This window comes from Macaca nemestrina, chromosome 2 (genome assembly GCF_043159975.1).
Source record: "Macaca nemestrina isolate mMacNem1 chromosome 2, mMacNem.hap1, whole genome shotgun sequence".
NCBI lineage: Eukaryota > Metazoa > Chordata > Mammalia > Primates > Cercopithecidae > Macaca > Macaca nemestrina.
The window spans coordinates 169,727,646-169,747,216 of record NC_092126.1 but is presented as its reverse complement, the minus strand read 5'-3'; the positions used below and the strand labels follow the sequence as shown (position 1 = coordinate 169,747,216).

The 19,571-nt window shown below is 38.6% G+C and overlaps 2 protein-coding genes across 5 annotated transcripts in view; one reads left to right on the top strand and one right to left on the bottom strand.

Moving 5' to 3' along the window:
- Positions 1-19,202, bottom strand: part of LOC105470377 (coiled-coil domain containing 191) — an 89,165-nt gene extending 69,963 nt beyond the window's left edge. The window contains exons 1-5 of one of the 3 annotated variants that reach the window (XM_011722288.3): positions 18,997-19,196; positions 16,554-16,592; positions 13,211-13,352; positions 7,228-7,371; positions 1,191-1,369 (exon numbers count right to left, since the gene is read on the bottom strand). In XM_011722288.3, the coding sequence (XP_011720590.2) occupies positions 1,191-1,369; positions 7,228-7,371; positions 13,211-13,352; positions 16,554-16,592; positions 18,997-19,086 (594 nt within the window). In that variant the 5' untranslated portion in view covers positions 19,087-19,196. Of the gene's footprint in view, positions 1-1,190; positions 1,370-7,227; positions 7,372-13,210; positions 13,353-16,553; positions 16,593-18,996 lie in introns of all 3 variants that reach the window. The other 2 variants (XM_011722289.2, XM_071092394.1) reach the window with 2 other exon arrangements.
- Positions 19,203-19,343: 141 nt separating this feature from the next.
- Positions 19,344-19,571, top strand: part of LOC105470375 (queuine tRNA-ribosyltransferase accessory subunit 2) — a 32,545-nt gene continuing 32,317 nt past the window's right edge. For both annotated transcript variants that reach the window (XM_024789287.2, XM_011722279.2), the window contains exon 1: positions 19,344-19,490. The gene's annotated coding sequence lies outside the window, so the exon portion shown is untranslated. The remainder of the gene's footprint in view (positions 19,491-19,571) is intronic.

Genomic DNA, 19,571 nt, shown 5'->3' with positions numbered 1-19,571 from the left:
CTGGATTCTCATTTAGTAATGATTTCTCACTTGTAACGACTGTCCAAGGTGTACATTACTGCTTTTATTATATTTAGGTCATATCTGCATTCTAATTATAATTTAAGAAAGAACAGAACTTTTTTGGAAGCCACATTGTGAATGATAGAACAGTGATTTATTGACTTTAGGAATACCACAACCCTTTATTCATTTCTATTATTATTATGTAAATATAGCAGTGATTCTGGATCATATTTGGAAATCAAAAACATGAAAAAGCACATTCATTTTTTTCAAACCTATTAATCCTTTAGAGAGCTTGAGTAGCTATGAATTAAGGAAAGGTCCTTTCCTTCCTGCTTCACCTAACTTTACCCTTATCGTACTCTCTAGTTGTGATAAGACTTCTGATAAGACAGACAATGACTATATAGCTTATTGAACCTTCTCTCCTCCCTTTTGTCATAAATCCAAACTAGAATCATACTTCTACCCATTTCTCTAACATCCCCAGTGCTGATTACATATACCTTGATTGAATAATTTAAAGCAGTTACTTTCAAATTCGGCAATCAGAAATTCAGTGTTATACAAAGATGGCACACACACGTACAGATATTAATTCCGGTTCAATCGTAGTTCTGGATTCCCTGGCACTCCTTTACAAAGTGTTGAGACACCAGTCTTTTTTGCAATAACCTACTATTCCCTTTGGAGAAAAGAAAGTTCTCACATGCTTTTCTAATTCAAAACAGCTGAACTTGATTCAATTCAGATCTGTCTTCCATTTTAAATTATAATCACAAAATGAGTGAATTTCAGTTGTCTGGAAAAGAATTATCCTGTAACATTCACAAGAATATTAATAATATTAATGTTGCAATTTGAAAGCCAAACTCAAGCACACACAATCTACATGTTTATAATAGGAAGTACCACATTCAAACTAATAAGGTTTATCTCAATACTCTTGGTCAAAATCAATTATTCTTTTTTTTGGCTATTTCTTAAATAAATTGTTTCCTACCCTCAGTTTATGAGAATTATTTTTCTTCTGAAGTTCTTATATTTTATTTTTATGCTCCCTAACCAAACCACAGATGGCACCCTTTTTCATAATAAAGCCTATGTCTTTATTTAAGCTTATTAAATGTGTTACACAAAGACTGCTTCCTGTTATCCATTTTAATTTTGTTTTTCCCTCCCACCTGCTTATGTCTCATCTCCATGGTAAGACGAGGATCCTTCTGCTGCTTCTTGTCTTGGTTTTCCTTCCTTCCAAGATCTTCCATCACTGCAGAATCTACCACATTTTTATGGAGCAGATGGTCTATAAATTTTTGAACGGTGGTACTTTCCTCTTCTTCCTCCAAATAGCCACATAAATCTGGGGGAAACAGAACAACAAAAAAGGGAAATTTTTTAAAAAATTAATTTTAGTATTATATTCATATTTACATAAAGAATCCTAGTACAGTAAAAATACAAAGCTGCGAATGTTCAGTAAATAGTAACTGATAATGGCAACTGGTTGAGTATAGCCCTCAGCAATTACCTTCAACTAAGAGTAAAAAAGCTCCACTTACCAAGCATTGCCCTCACCCAAGCCACTAGAGTCCTTCACTGCCAAATCTAAAAGATTACCATCTAAACAACCTTGAGAACTTCAACCTAAACAATCTTGAGAGCTCTACTGCTTTAAAAAAAAAAAAAGAAAAGAAAGAAAGAAAGAGAAAAGCTTTATTGTGGTATAATTGACATATAATAAACTGCAAATATTTAAAGTCTATGATAAATTTTGACATATGCTAGTAAAACCATCACCACAGTCAAGATAATGAATACATCCATCAGCCCCAAAAGGGTCCTCATGCTGATCTGTAATCTCTTCCTTTCACTCCTCCCCTTGCCCTCCACTCTACTCCAAGTAAGCACAGACCTGCTGCCACTATGTAGTTTTCATTATCCAGAATTTTATATAAATTAAATCATACACTTATATACATTGTATTTTTTCTGACCTAGCTTCTTTCACTCAGCACAATTATTTTGAGATTCATTCATGTTATGTGTATCAATAGTTTATCACTTTCTATCGCTGAGTAGTATTCCACCATATAAATACACCACAATTTGTTTATTCATTCATTTGTTGATAGACATTTGAGTTGTTTCCAGGTGTTGGCTATTGCAAATAAAGGTATTATGAATACCTGTGTACAGTCATCCCTCCCTATCTCTGGGGGATTGGTTTCAGGACCTCCCGAGAATACCAAAATCCAAGGATGTTCAAAAATCCGTGATACCAAATGGTGTAGCATTTGCATATAACCTATATCCATCCTGCCTTATACTCTAGATCATCTCTAGATTAGTTATGATACCCAATACAACGTAAATGCTATGTTAATACTTGATACATGTATGGTTTAGGGAATAATGACAAGAAAAAAGCTGTACATGTACAGTACAGATGGAATTATTTTTTCCTGAATATTTTTGATCCACGGTTGGTTGAGTCCACAAATGCAGAACCTACAGAACATAGGCTTTCTTTTCTGTTGGGAAAAAGTGTAGGAGTAGAACGACTGGATCATATTATAGCTAAATGCTTACTTTTTCAAGAAACTATCAAACTGTTGTCCAAAGTGGTTACATAACTTTACATTCCCACCAGCATTGTAGAAGTATTCCAATTTCTCCACATCCTTACTAATACTTGGTATGGTCAGTCTTTCAAATTTAAGCCATTTTAACATATGGAGAGGTAACTCATTGCAGCTTTAATTTGCACTTTTCTAATGACTAATGTTACTGAACATCTTCCTTGATTATGCTTTGTAGCTGTTCCAAAGATTATTGATAGTGGGGTATTGAAGTCTGTAACTACAGTCATGTATCAAATAACAACACTTCCATCAACAATGAACTGCGTGTATGAAGGTGGCCTCATAAGATTACAACAGAGCTGAAAAACTCCTATTGCCTAGTGATGCTGTAGCCATCATAATGTCAGAGCACAATGCATTACTCATGTGTTTTGTGGTGATGCTGGTATAAACAAAATAACCACACTAACAGTTGTTTAAAAGTGTAGCACATGCACCACATTCTCTTTATCCAGTTTATCACTGATGGGCTGATTCCATGTCTTTGCTATTGTGAAGAGTGTGTGCTACAATGAACATACACATGCATGTATCTTTATAATAGAATGATTTATATTCCTTTGGGTATATACCCATTAATGGGATTGCTGGGTCAAATGGTTTTCTGCTTCTAGATCTTTGAGGAATACTATGCAGCCATAAAAAGGAATGAGATCATGTCCTTTGCAGAGATATGGATGGAGCTGGAAGCCATTATCTTCAGCAAACTAATGCAGGAACAGAAAACCAAACACTGCATGTTCTCACTTATAAGTGGGAGCTGAATGATGAGAACACATGGAAACGTCGGGAAGAACAACACACACTGGGGCCTGTCATGGGTGGCAGGGGGAGGAAGGGCATTGGGAAGAAAAGCTAATGGATGCTTGGCTTAATACCTAGGTGATGGGTCGATCTGTGCAGCAAACCACCATGGCACGTGTCTATCTTATTAACAAACCTGCACATCCTGCACATGTACCCTGGACTTAAAATAAAGCACCCACAAAAAATCTTAGAATACTACACAAAAAAGTATAGCACATATAATTATATACAATACATAATACTTGATAATGATAATAATAACTATGTTACTGGTTTATGTATATACTAAACTATACTTTTATCATTATCTTAGAGTCTATTCCTACTTATTAGGAAAAAAAAAAAAAAAATTGGGCCGGGCACAGTGGCTCAAACCTGTAATCCCACCACTTTTGAGAGGCCGACATGGGAGGATTGCTTGAGCCCAGGAGTTCGAGACCAGCCTGAGAAGCAAAGCAAGACCCTGTCTGTATTAAAAGAAGAAAAAAAATTAGCTGGGTGTGGTGGCACACACCTGTAGTTTCAGCTACTACGGAGGCTGAGGCTGGAGGATTTCTTGAACCCAGGAGTTCAAGGCTGCAGTGATCTATGATCACCACTGCACAACAGAGGGAGATCCTGTCTCAAAAAAAAGGTTAACTGTAAAATAGCCGCAGGCAGGTCTTTTAGGGGATATCCAAAAGAGGGTAATATTATCACGGGAGATGACAGCTATATGTGTGTTATTGCCCCTGAAGACCTAGTGAGACAAGATGTGGAGGAGAAGATAGTGATATTGATGATCCTGGCCCTGTGTAGGCCTAGGCTAATATGTATGTTTGTGTCTTAGTTTTTTAACAAGAAAAAAAAAATTAAAATTTCAAAAATAGAAAAAAAGTACATAGAATTAAAAAAAAATTTGTCCAGCTCTCCAATGTGTTTGTTTTAAGCTAAGTGTTACCAAAGAGTCAAAATGTTAGAAAAAATTAAAAACTTATAAAGTAAAAAAGTTATAGTAAGTTAAGGTCAATTTATTATTGAAAAAAGAAAAATATGTTTTTATAATTTCAGTGTACCCTAAGTATACAGTGTTTTTAAGTCTACAGCAGCATATTTTAACATCCTAGGGCTTCACATTTACTCACCACTCACTCATTGACTAACCCAGAGCAGCTTCCTGCCCTGCAAACTCCATTCATGGTATATACCCTGTACAGGTGTAACACTTTTTACCTTTTATATACTGTATATTTACTGTACCTTTTTATGGTTGGATATGTTCAGACACCCAAATACTTACCATTGTGTTACCACTGCCTGTAGTATTAAGTAACATGCAGTACAGGTTTGTGGCCTAGAAGCAATAGTCTATCTCACATAGCCTAGGTGTATGGTAGGCTCTACCATCCAGGTTTGTGTAAGTACACTCTATCATGTTCACACAATGACAAAATCACCTAATGAGGCATTTTTCAGGACTTATCCCCTTCATTAAGCAACACATGATTGTATTATTGTTGAATTATATTTCTCTCTTCAATTTTGTCAATTTTTGCTTCATCTACCTTGGGACTCTTTTGTCAGGTGTATATATATTTATAGTTGTTATGTTTTTGTGATGGATTGACCCTTTTATTGTTAGAAAATGCACTTTTTGTTTCTAGTAACAATTTTTTCTTTAAAAGTCTATTTTTGGGAAAATTAAAAATCAAAGAAAAAATAAAAATAAAAAGTCTTTTTTAATATATATTAACATAGCCACTGTAGTTCTCTTTTGGTTACTGTTTGCATGGTATATCTTTTTCCATCCTTTTCCTTTTAACCTATTTGTACTTTAAATTGAACCTATGTCTCTTGTAGATAGTATATAGCTAAGTCATGTATTTTTTATCCATTCTGCCAATCTCTGCATTTGGACTGAAGTGTTTAATTAAATGCATTTATATTTAATGTAATTCCTGACAAAGCTTACACTTATCATTTTGGTATTTGTTTTCTACATGTCTTATGTAAATGGCCTTTATCAAGTTGAAGAATTTCTCTTGCATTACTAGTTTGCTGAGAAGTTTTTATCAGGAATGCATGTTGGATTTTGTTAAGTGCTTTTTCTGTGTCTATTGAGATAATATGTTAATTAATATTTTTGGTAAACATCCTTTTTAATGGTTACATAAATATTTGTTCAATATTTCAATTTAAAAAAAACTCTACCAGCATATGATGATTGAGACCTGGCATGATACTAGATGATATCAACCAATCTAAGTAAAGGGACATAATTAGATCTATTAGCACTATATCAAAAGAAGTAATAGTTTCATTAGATTCCATATATTTGCTTCAGAACAAATACGAAGTACTGAAGTACCACACTTTAATAATGACAATAATAAACTAGAAAATATCCAGAAGGCACCAACGAGGATGAGAAGACCTAGAAACCATGTGGTATAAAAAACTTGTTGAGAGTACTGGTGCTATTTAATCTGGAAACATAGAACTATATGAGTGGTCAAATATGGTAACAGCTCCTACAAAAAATAAAACGTTCTTGAGAGAGAACATGTTATTTTTGTTGTACCATAGGGTAAAAAGTTACTGAAGACAAAATCCTAATTCTCCTAACTAAGGGAAACTGCTATGAGGATTAGAGCCTCAGACCGGTTGAATGGGCTCCCGGCAAAGTGCAGGCTCTCACTCCTGGGAGGTGTTCAGGCAGAGGATACGTCACTACAAGTTAGGGACACTGTAGAATGATCTCTATCTGGGTCGGGGAGGAGAATAGATCAGACTACCTAGTCTTGAAGGATTCTTCTAATTTGACAAGCTGATAGTTTTGTGATCCTCAACCTGGGGATTTTACAGAGTCCTATACAAGGGGTATGATGTCAGGTGAATTCACCAAGTGTATCTGAGTCATGTGTGGGGAGCTGCCCCACCATTACCATGACTACTCCTATGCTCAGGGGAAAAAATATACAGACCCTTGAGTGTATTAGATAAACACTCAGACATCAGCCATCTAACTTGTCTGACACTGGCTCTGTGCACAATAGTGGCTTTTCCCTCCTCTGGGAAAAAAAAAAAAAAAAAAAAACTAGAAAAGTAATAACCTCCCTTATAAGTAATAACTAACAGATAAATAAGAAGCATTTTATAAATTTAAAAATGACATATGAGCACTTAAATGTAGTCTGCATCAAAGTAAATAGTCCAGTGATATATGAGGAAGAGGCACTCTGAAACAGCATTAATTGCTATTATAAGCAGAATTATAAATACAGTTGGCCCTCCCTATCTGCAGATGCCACATTCTTGGATTCAACCAACCGCAGTTCAAAAATATTTGAAAAAAAAATTAAAAATAACAATACAACAATAAAAAATAACAAACATTTTAAAATACAGTATAACAACTATTTACATAGAATGTATACTGTATTAGGTATTGTAAGTGGTCTAGAGATGATTTCAACTATGCGAGAGGATATGCGCAGGACTAGAGCATCTGAGGAGTTTGGTATCTGTGGGGGCCAGGGGTCCTGGAACTAATTCCTCACAGTTAGTTAGGGATAACTGTAATAGAATATTTTAATTTTTAAAAATACCATGAATTTACTGAAGATATAGCATAAGAAATTACATTTAACTATGATAAATTAAAACCAATAATAAAAATTAAAACACAGAAAAGTTAAATAGGTATCATTTGTTATTCAAAACAATTATAAGGACTCCTTAGACACATTCATTAAATGTTAAAACTTAGAACAATCAGATAAGTTCTTACCATCAAACTTGTCATATTTCAAATGGTCATTGGCTTCCGGCACAAGAGAGACACTTGACACAGTGTTTTTAGCATCACCTTCTTCATCACTTGCTAATTCTTGCTTAAGTTTGGAGTCTAACCAGTCATTGACCAGCTCCTGAGCTACAATAAAACAAAAACACATTTTAAATATTTCAATTACTTCAAAGATTTTCTTTATTCACTGTTTTCATTTCTTCAATAAATATTAACTGAGTACCTATCAAGTACTGTTCTAGACACTGGAATACAGCAGTGAACAAAACTGGAAAAATAAGCCCTAGCATCATAAAACTTACATTCCAACTGGGGAAGAGAGACAACAAGTAAATAAGAGAAAAGGCAGGGACAGGAAGAAATGGAAGATGGGTGTTGTTGTTTAAATTGGGAGGTAACCCAGTCACAATTGCTTCAAATAGAATAAAGTACCTGGGAATCCAACTTACAAGGGATGTGAAGGAACTCTTCAAGGAGAACTACAAACCACGGCTCAATGAAATAAAAGAGGACACAAACAAATGGAAGAATATTCCACGCTCATGGATAGGAAGAATCAATATTGTGAAAATGGCCATACTGCCCAAGGTAATTTATAGATTCAATGCCATCCCCATTAAGCTACCAATGACTTTCTTCACAGAATTGGAAAAAACTACTTTAAAGTTCATATGGAACCAAAAAAGAGCCCACATTGCCAAGACAATCCTAAGCCAAAAGAACAAAGCTGGAGGCATCACGCTATCTGACTTCAAACTATATTACAAGGCTACAGTAACCAAAACAGCATGGTACTGGTACCAAAACAGAGATATAGACCAATGGAACAAAGCACAGCCCTCAGAAATAATACCACACATACACAACCATCCGATCTTTGACAAACATGACAAAAACAAGAAATGGGGAAAGGATTCCCTATTTAATAAATGGTGCTGGGAAAACTGGCTGGCCATATGTAGAAAGCTGAAACTGGATCCCTTCCTTACACCTTATATGAAAATTAATTCAAGATGGATTACAGACTTAAACGTTAGACCTAAAACCATAAAAACCCTAGAAGAAAACATAGGTAATACCATTCAGGACTTAGGCATGGGCAAGGACTTCCTGTCTAAAACACCAAAAGCAATGGCAACAAAAGCCAAAATTGACAAATGGGATCTAATTAAACTAAAGAGCTTCTGCACAGCAAAAGAAACTACCATCAGAATGAACAGGCAACCTACAGAATGGGAGAAAATTTTTGCAATCTACTCATCTGACAAAGGGCTAATATCCAGAACCTACAAAGAACCCAAACAAATTTACAAGAAAAAAACAAACAACCCCATCAAAAAGCGGGCAAAGGATATGAACAGACACTTCCAAAAGAAGACATTTATGCAACCAACAGACACATGAAAAAATGCCCATCATCACGAGCCATCAGAGAAATGTAAATCAAAACCACAATGAGATACCATCTCACACCAGTTAGAATGGCAATCATTAAAAAGTCAGGAAACAACAGGTGCTGGAGAGGATGTGGAGAAATAGGAACACTTTTACACTGTTGGTGGGACTGTAAACTAGTTCAACCATTGTAGAAGACAGTGTGGCGATTCCTCAAGGATCTAGAACTAGAAATACCATTTGACCCAGCCATCCCATTACTGGGTATATACCCAAAGATTATAAATCATGCTGCTATAAAGGCACATGCACACGTATGTTTACTGTGGCACTATTCACAATAGCAAAGACTTGGAACCAACCCAAATGTCCATCAATGACAGACTGGATTAAGACAATGTGGCACATATACACCATGGAATACTATGCAGCCATAAAAAAGGATAAGTTCATGTCCTTTGTAGGGGCATGGATGCAGCTGGAAACCATCATTCTCAGCAAACTATCACAAGAATAGAAAACCAAACACCGCATGTTCTCACTCATAGGTGGGAATTGAAGAATGAGAACACTTGGATGCAGGAAGGGGAACATCACACACTGGGGCTTGTCATGGGGTGCGGGGAGGGATAGCATTAGGAGATATACCTAATGTAAATGATGAGTTAATGGGTGCAGCACACCAACATGGCACATGTATACATATGTAACAAACCTACATATTGTGCACTTGTACCCTAGAGCTTAAAGTATAATAAAAAATTTAAAAAATAATAATAAAAATAAATTGGGAGGTAAAAGAAAGCTTCACTGAAAAAAAGATATTTGAGCAAAGAAGGGAAGAATGTGAGAGAAGTGAGGATGTATAAGGTAATATGATTCTCTGCAGAGGGAAAACAAATGCAGAGGTCTTGTGCAGGAGTATCTACAGTGTTGGAAAAGCAGCAAGGAGGCCAGTGTGGTCAAAGAGAAGTGAGCGAGGAGGAGACAGTAGGAGATGAGGTTGGAGGGGTAATGTGCAGATCATCTTTAGGGGAGTGTTTAGGGCAATGATTATCAACCAGGGGTAATCTTGCCCCTCAGTGGACTTAAGCCAATGTCTAGAGCCATTTTGTGTTGTCATAACTGGGGAAAGTAATACTATCGTCTAGTAGGTATAGGCCAGGGATGCTGCTAAACATCCTGCAATTCACAGGACAGCCCCCACAAAAATTCTCTAGCCCAAAATGTCAATAGTCCTGAGGCTGAAATTCCCTTGCTTAGAGTCTTGACACCATTCTAGCTACTTGGGCTTTTACTCTGCGTGCAATGGGAAGCCACAGGAGAGATGTGAGCAGAGAGGTGATATATTTTAAGAGAATCACTTTGACTATTAAGTTAAACTATAGGGGACAAGGACAGAGGCAGGGAACACCAATTGGGAAACAAGTACAATAATCCAGAAGAGAGGTGATGGTGGCCTCGACCTGGGAGTGGAGGTATCACCAATGGTCAGATTCTAGAAAAGAATGTTTTGAGGTGGAGTTGACATGACTTGCTGATGGATTGGATATGGGACATGAGAGAAAGAAATCTATGAGGTTTTTGGCTTAAGCAACTGCAAGGATGGTGATGCCATTTACTGAGATGGGGAAGGCCAAGGATAGCAGCAGGTTTGAGGAGGAAGATCAGGAGTTCAGTCCCAGACATGTTAGGTTTGAGATGTTTAGGAGACATTCAAATAGGGATGTCAAATATGGTATTGGCTACAATACTCTGGATTTCAGGGGAGAGGTCAAAGCTGAAGAAATAAATGTGGAAGTTTTTAGCATGCAGACTGTATTTAAAATCATAGAAGTGGATGAAATTACCAAAGGAGGAAGGTAGACAGAGAAGAGGTTTAAGGACTGAGTGCTGAGGAACTCCAGGATTTAGGGGTTGAAGAGATAAGGTGGAACCAGGAAAGCCGACTAGGAAGGAGAGGCCATTGAGGTAGGAGGAAAATCCAAGAGTGTTATATCCTGAAAGCTAACCTCCATTTGAATTTCTTTCTTAATGCTATTGAGAAAATCTCCTGAAATTATTTAGGTATGGGGAAAATGCCTGCTTTAGCATAACTTTCATCATTGTTATTACTATCAAACAGCTCTTTTGTTTATTTTCTCATTATCTTCATCATTATTGTGATCATTATTGCATAGTTAGTTCTTAGGGAATGGGGTGTTTATATTAAATGATGCCAAGAGACACTTAATATAGATAAAATAGGAAAAAATAAATCAGAGTAACATAAACGACATGTTAAAAGCATACTAGCGGCCGGGCGCGGTGGCTCAAGCCTGTAATCCCAGCACTTTGGGAGGCCGAGACGGGTGGATCACGAGGTCAGGAGATCGAGACCATCCTGGCTAACACGGTGAAACCCCATCTCTACTAAAAAATACAAAAAACTAGCCGGGCGAGGTGGCGGGCGCCTGTAGTCCCAGCTACTCAGGAGGCTGAGGCAGGAGAATGGCGTAAACCCGGGAGGTGGAGCTTGCAGTGAGCTGAGATCCGGCCACTGCACCCCAGCCTGGGCGACAGAGCAAGACTCCGTCTCAAAAAAAAAAAAAAAGCATACTAGCAACTAAAGCTACTGGCTTTTAGGGGGAGGTAGAGAAATGGAGAAGATATTTACTGAGTAGCCCTTGTGTACAATAATTCAAACATTTATGTGTATAATAATTTATATGCAAAATAATTCACACCTACTAAATGATATGTTTTGGTACATGGGGATTTACTGTGAAGTACCCCCAAAAACAAATAAAACTTCCCTTGGAGGTAGAAATACCTCATGATGGACCACATGAGAAGTATACAAACTACCTTAAAGCACAGATTTTCAAAGTATGTTCCTCAGAACATTACTTTTTGTAGAACATTAATATAGTTGATGAGATGAGAAAAAATGGTATCAACCTTTGAAAACCATGTTCTATCCACCGCTGTTCTGTCCATACACCAAACCATGTTCCTAATGTGAATCACTAGTTTCTCAGGATAATATACAGATTTCAGGATAAAAAGAGGTTCATGGTCTAGGCAGCATGGGAAACGAGGCAAGTAAACATTTCTTTCTAACTGCAGGACTTCTCAGAACCCTTAACAGGTTAAAGTATATTGTGTGTCTGTATTGGCAGGGTGGGAGGTGAGGTGAGCAAGATCAGCCAAGCCAATTTCAGAAACAATCTCCTTTCTCTAGCTCCAGTACTATTAACCACTCTAAACCACTCACCGTTACTGCTCACCCAGACTGCTGCCAGCAGCCTCCCACTGGTTGCCCTTTTCTCTCTTTTTCTCCCCTATAATCCATTCTTCCTATATTTAATTAATTTATTTATTTATTTGAGATGGAGTCTTGCTCTGTCACCCAGGTTGGAGTGCATAGCAAGATCTCAGGTCACTGCAACCTCCGCCTGCCGGATTCAAGTGATTCTTCTGCCTCAGCCTCCCAAGTAGCTGGGATTACAGGCACCCGCCACCACGCCCTGCTACATCCTTCATATATTTTATAAACTGTCATATTACTCCTCTGCTTAAAACTCTTCAATTCTATCCTGTCATACTCAGAGTAAAATCTAAATTCTTTCCCCAGGCTTGGAAAGCCCTATGTGACATGCCCTCTCCTCACTCCCACCAGCTTCTCTCTGTGGGGATGCTCCAGCCACACGGGTCTTCCTGCAGCACACCATGCCTGTCTGTACTTCATGCTCCCTTTCCATCTGCCTGGATGCTTCCCCCATCACATTGTTCAGCTGACTCCTTGCTCCTAGCTGACTCAGTTCTGAACTTGAATGACTTTTTACTACTGGATCACTGTAAAATTTTCTTTATTCCCAAAGGAAATGTATATTTCATGAAAGAAAGGGCTTTGTCTCTCTTGTTCTTAACCAGTACTTCCAGTGCCTAAAATTGTACCTAGCACAGAGTATATATATGTTGAAAAAATGAAGAAATAAATGGAATAACTGGAGACATAAGGAATTCAAACGGAAGTTGGCTTGTAGGACATCACACTCTTGACTTTCCATCTACCATAGTGGCCTCCCTTTCTCAGTCTCCTTTGTTGGTCCTTCTTGATTCCTTCCATCCCTAAATGGTAGAGTTCCTCAGGGCATCAGTAACGAAAATACCAAATTCTGGAAGAGTAAATGCTTCTGGGACATAGGAAGGTTAGACTGTTTTTAGGGTCTCTTTATCAGGAGTAAAACTGATTTACAGACTGTAGTCAAATTATCTCTATAATATTTGATCAAATTAACTTGCTACCATCTTTGTCACAGGACTAACATCTTACAGCATTCACTAATTAGCTGTTGTATCAAACCACCTCTAGATGTGGTTCTAATTTGGGCAACAAAATGAGGCTTAAGTATATCCTTACTTGTAATATTGGAGTTAATTCCAGAGTAAAATAGCTTCAGGGGAGTAGAAAGAAAGGGAAATTAAGAACAAGAGTAAGAAAAACTTCCATTCTCTATTTTGAAATGCATCATGGGGTTATGCTTTAAGAATTGTTAACATTACAGCAGAAAATGCATTCTCTTACCTTCTGCATAGATTTCATCATGATCCTCTATTTGCTCAGATGTTTTCCAATCTGTGATTTGGCCCCAGGGACTTCTGGGTAAATCTGAATTTCTAGTAAAAAATGCATTTGACACTGCAAATTCTGAGGCTTTCTCCACTCTCTTCAATATAACAGAAAAAAAAATCCATTAAGACAACAAATTTGTTCAGTTAGAGAATTTCTCTCCTATTCAAGAATCTGATTTTCTACCAACTACTAAGATTCATTCATCTTTCCATTTGTGGAGAAACTCTTGAGGTTTAAACATCTACCCCCAAATATTCTGGGGGGTTTCATATATATTAAATTAATTGCAGTATTTTACCAAGTTCTAACAGGTGTTCACAATTTTGATATTTGAACAAAAGGTTATTAAGATTTAGATAACTTTTGTTTAGGGCATTAGTGATAGGATCCTGAGACATGGATATTTTACTTTAAATAAAAAATATTATATTTTATTAGTTTTCATGCCCTTAGGACTTGCATATGAATATGAACCAGAGGTGGAGTAAATCACACTTCAGCAAATTAGTACTCCGGAAGGAAACCTCCCATCTTATATTAGGCAATCATATATTAGGTTCAGTAAAATTGGGATAAAAAGAGTCACTTAACTGTAGCCATCTAGAATGTTTTAACTCAACAGCAAGAGTCTAGTAAAAACATGACCAAATTTGCAGGATTGGGGGAAGAAATAGCAGAAGTGGGCAAACTGCCTTAGCGTTTTTATTTACCTGCACAGAATAAAAACACTTATTTTAGGCTGGTGCAGTGGGTCATGCCTATAATCATAGCACTTTGGGAGGCCAAAATGGGAGGACTGCCTAAGCCCAGGAGTTTGAGACCAGCTTGGGGAACATAGGGAGACCCACCTCTAGTTAAAAAATAAAAAATTAGCCAGGTGTGGTTGTGCACACCTATAATCCTAGCTACTTCAGAGGCTGAGGTGGGAGGAATCTCTTGAGCCCAGAGCGTTGGGACTGCAATGAGCTGTGTTCATGCCACTGCACTCCTGCCTGGGTGACAAAGTGAGACTGTGTCGCAAAATAAATAAATTTAATTAAATAAATTTTAAAGCTGGGCACGGTGGCTCATGCTGTAATCCCAGCACTTTGTGAGGCCGAGGTGGGTGGATCACTTGAGGTCAAGACCAGCTTGGCCAACACAGTGAAACCCTGTCTCTACTAAAACTACAAAAATTAGCCGGGTGTGGTGGCACACACCTGTAATCTCAGCTACCTGGGCAGCTGAGGCATGAGAATCACTTGAACCCGGCAGGCAGAGGTTGCAGTGAGCCGAGATTGTGCCACTGTACTCCAGCTCGAGTGACAGAGCGAGACTCTTGTCTCAAAAGAAAAAAAAATGTTAAAACTTATTTTATAACTTAACCCCTAACTTCCCCCTCCCAGAAACCTGTGTTCTCCCATGATTGCTGTGTTTCTTCCAACTTAGGTAGTGACAACTACATTCCTCAGGGTGAAAACTTTGGAGTCCTTAATCCAATCTATCTCTCTCTCACCCCACCTATAATTGATCAGGAAATCTGTTGACTCTATCTTTAAAATATATATAGAATCTGACCCCTTCCCATCATCTCCATTGCTAGTATCTTGGTCCAAGGCACAACAATTTCCTGACAGGTTTTCTGGAATAGCCTCTCACCACAGCACTGAATGACTCCTTTAAAATGAAAGCCACATCATGTATGTCACAACTCCACTCAAAAGCCTTCAATGGCTCCTGATCTCAATCAGAATTAATGTCAAAGTCCTTACAATGAGCTTCCAGGTCCTGCTACGCAGCAGCCCCTCGCTACTCTTCCCTTTGCTCATTCTACTTCAGCCACATGGACCTCCTTGCTTGTTCCTCCTCAGATATGCTCAGTGTGTCCTCAGCTTAGAGCCTTTGTACTTGCTTCCCCTCTGCCTGAACTGCTGAACTACTCTCCTACAGATACCCATAGGCCTCCTTCTCTCACCTCCTGAAGCCTTTGCTCAAATGTCACCTTCCCAGTAATGCCTTCTTTGACCACCTTATATAAAACTGTAAACGCTCTCCTCCAGCTCTCCTTCTCCCTGTCCTCTGCTCTGACTGTCTCCATAGTACTTACCATCCTATCGTATACTGGCACTGGGACTCTCAACACTCACATGCAAGCTAATCTTACTAGATAATGCGGAATGGTCTTCCTAAAGGCTAGCATTCATGATGGCAGATCCACTTTAGTCATCTTCTAAGTTAGGCTTTCTGCAGTATCCAGGAAGCTTGCCCGGACCCCATTTAAATTAGTGCCTCTCACCACATACTTTCATTACATCTTTGATTCTCTCATGAGCTTTAGGTAAGTTGTTTATTCTCCACTGGACTGTAAACCCTGGGAGGGCAGGGACTGTACCTGCTCTGATTTAGCTCCAATGCCCAACACAGTGGGCTAGTATTTAGTAGGCACTCAAATACCAGCTGAATAAATAAATGGCTAAAAATTATTACATTTGGCCTAGGATCTATTACATCTATCTAGGATCTGGTACTCATGATGCATGTCAATTTAGATGAGTAATCACTCTTCAAAATACTGTCAGAAGGGTCTTTCCAGGGAAAATGTTGCATGATTTTGATACATGTGGTACACGATGAATTGAATATGGCAAGCTGCCAAACTGACACTCAGAAGCACACACCTGGAATGATTTAATGGTACTTTCAAATTAAATGGTACTCAGACTCAAAAATACGTATCTTAGGCCTGGAAGAAATGTCAGAGGTTATCTAACACAATCCCCACTTCACTGAATCCTGAAACACATTGTTCATTAGCCTAACATTAAGTGACCATTTAGAGTCCATTAAAATAGCTTCAGTGGTAGAAAACACATCTCCATAAGAATGCCCAGTCCACTTTTGGATGGACTAGTCATTAGAAAATTCTTATTTGTGATGCACATGTAGTTTTCACCCATTAGTCCCTATGTTATTGTAACTACAGTGAAGTCTTTCCAACATCTGAGGAAGGCCACTACATCCTCTCCCAAGGCTTCTTTTCCCAACTCCTTTAATCCTCTTCAAGTGATACTCATGGCATTTGAAACGATGTCTACACACCTCTTTTCTTGTTATTCCTACTTAAATGGTTTCATGAGAGGCAACAGAATTATGACAAAAAAATACTAAAAAGTATAAAATTAAGGCAACTTACATAGTCATGTGGGAACAAAAATTGCAGAGTATGTGCAAAGTGGAGGTCTACTCATATTTCTTTTCCATCTGATTATGCTCGACTCTTAATTATCTTTTTATTCTAAATTTGAAATATCCTTACCTTTATCCAGTGTTCCACATTGTCAGGACCAAAAGCAGGCTGTAGATAACATATATAGGACATTAATACACAGCAATATCTTCATCAACTTTGCCATTTAAATCTATCCTTCTGACTAAAGCATATGGAACAGTGTCCTTTATTATTTCCCCAAAGCATTTCAGTAGGAAGTTCAGCATGATTAGCAATAAAAGACACAGAATAGCAGTATGAGGAGAAAACATGAAGCCTTACTGGGACATTGTTTTTATTTCTTGTCTAGGCTCACCTTGAGACTGTGATTTAATTGGGATAGGACCCTGTGGCACTGCTATTTTTTTTAAACCTCCTTAGGGTTAAGAGTCAAGATATAGAAATGCTAAATATAAAGCTACTCATTAAAAAAAAAAAAAAAAAGGCACTCATTAATTAGCCAGATTATCCAAGTAATCTTTAGCTTAAAGAAGGGTGTGTTCCTCTCCTTACTCCTTTCATAAGTAGCCTGTAGCAAGAGGCTTTCTCATCTTACCTAGATCAGGGATCTTGTTTGGTCCAATAAAAACTGAGGGTTAATCAATCTGACTTCTACTGTTTTACAAAGCAGAAAATACAAATTTCCACCCAGATCAGTCAGGTATTAATCTGAAATTAGAAGTAAAACCATCAGGACATTTCCTTTCTTCACTCTCTGTAACTCCCAGAAGCTTGCAGAATTCCTTCTAATAGTCACTTAACAAATAGCTATCTTCTTTGCCAAAAATGCAGGTGTGTTTTGGCCAGGAGCAGTGGCTCACGCCTGTAATCCCAGCACTTTGGGAGGCCAAGGTGGGCAGATCACGAGGTCAGGAGATCAAGACCATCCTGGCTAACACGGTGAAACCCCGTATCTACTAAAAAAACAAACAAACACCCAGAAGCTTGCAGAATTCCCTCTAATAGTCACTTAACAAATAGAGTTATCTTCTTTACTAAAAATTCAGGTGTGTTTTTAAAATAAGGGGATATCCTGATGATTTGTCATTGGAGCACTAAATCTCTTTTGGTTGTGTTCCCAGTTCATAAATTGCTTCTTACTCAAATATGCTCTCTAAAATAATATTAATAATAATAAAATAAGGGGATATCTAAACTAGCATGTTGACACATGGAGGTGGGAAAAATATAATACTCTCTTTCACTTACCTAACACTATGCCTTCAAACCATCTTACTGATAACTAACGCAGCTGTACTGCTTAATAATTTTGTCACTGCAACAAAGAAAGAACTGATCCAATTAAAACACAACTGAACTTGAAAGAGCCCTATGTTTTCCCCTTTTTCCCTCTAGGCAGTAATAATGAGCACTAGCAGGAAAAATCCTTCCTTTTTGGAGTCCTAAGAAATTATTCTAAATTTTTACCTTTCATCATCAAGTCCATATCCATAACCTATTTTAGATTCAATACATCATGCAACTGATGTATTGAAATAGCAGCAGCCTCAGTTTCCAAGTCTCCCTAATGCTCCAGCCTGTGCCCTGTAGTATCTAGGGCAACATATTTACCATGTGGAATATGTCCAATGCATTTAGTTGGTAAATTTAGAATAAATTGCAAGAACAATTGCCTGGGTCCCTCACAAAGGCCACATACATCTACAGAATATTATTTAGGAAAGTGTAACTTAAGGGTGAAAACAGCGGCTGAAACTGCTCTGTAGCTGAAAGCTGAGAAGCTTCTCCATTTTAGTACTCTCATTTAGATTTTAAGCATCCGTTTGGGGACTGTTAAAAAGGTAGTCTGTGGAAAGCACACACGGTGCAACTGTGACATTGCACATGTCACATATGTTTTCAAGTTTAAAATGTGGGTTATCAGTTTTTTCTTATCTTCAGGTGCTAATGCATCCAAATGGGTGACAGATACGGAGAGAATCTATTTTTTGAATGTTGATTGAATTTAGAAATTCCTGTGTGAATCAAGTATTAATGTATTCAATATCCATTTGCACTCCTGAGTTTATTTAGATACTTTACGTAAAAGTGAAAGGGCAGGAATACAGGCAGGGTATTTAATGTGAAGCTCTCCCCCGTTAATAAAGATCAACTCCCCCAAGATTTGCCAAAAAAAAAAAAAAAAAAGAGAGAAAAAGAAAGAAATGTGCCAGAAGTTTCCTAAAATTTAAGGGAGAACGGAGTTTGCAAACTCCTTTCACTCCGAAGGGCATTAGCAGACACCTCCGGTTTTAGAAAAGCGTTAGAAACAGTTCTTCCACGATGCTGGCCCACCAAAGCCGTAATATACCCAGACCCCAGGGATCCTAGAGCACTTCACTCAGGGCAATGCTGGCTTTGGGGCGGTTAAGGCAGGGGCGTGTCAGCTAAGGATAAAGAGGCCGGAAGCACAGAGGGACCGCGACTGGCTTCCTGACTGCCCCGCCCCTTGGGGAAGTCCCCGCCCTCCAACGCTCTCGATTGGGATCACCTGGGGACTCGGCTTCCTTGTGAACCGTTTCCAGCGATTCAGCCCCATCCTTTTCTTTGAGGAGGACCTTCCCTGAGGCGCCATTAGCATTTTCCAAGTTCGAGCTCGAACCTCGGCCAAAGCTGCCACAACCGCTCTTCTGCCCGGGCTGCTGCCGGGACACGCTGGGAATTGTAGTTCCTCCGCCCGCAAGGAACGCAGGCGTAGGACGCCGTCGAACCACCACTCCCACGAGGCTCTGCGCAGGCCGCTCGCGTTGGCTCAGTTACCATAGCAACGGCAGAGGTCCCTCGCTCTTGCCGTCATCAAGGCTCGCTTTGATGTCGGCTTTGCTTTTTTTCTGGCGCCCAATGATGACGTAGTACTCCCTGATTGGGTCTGCACTGGAGGCAGTGATTTGGGGGCAGAGAATTCTGCAAGCCTAACACGTGGTACTGAACTGTGAAGAGTTTGAGGGGTCTGAACACTAAAAGAGTCGAATAGTTTGTTGGCGGGTAAGTGCCATTTGCCCTGCTGGTGTGGGAGCTGCTAGAGATGGATGAGTCGCGTCGCGCCCAGACGCTTCCTGGTTGTGT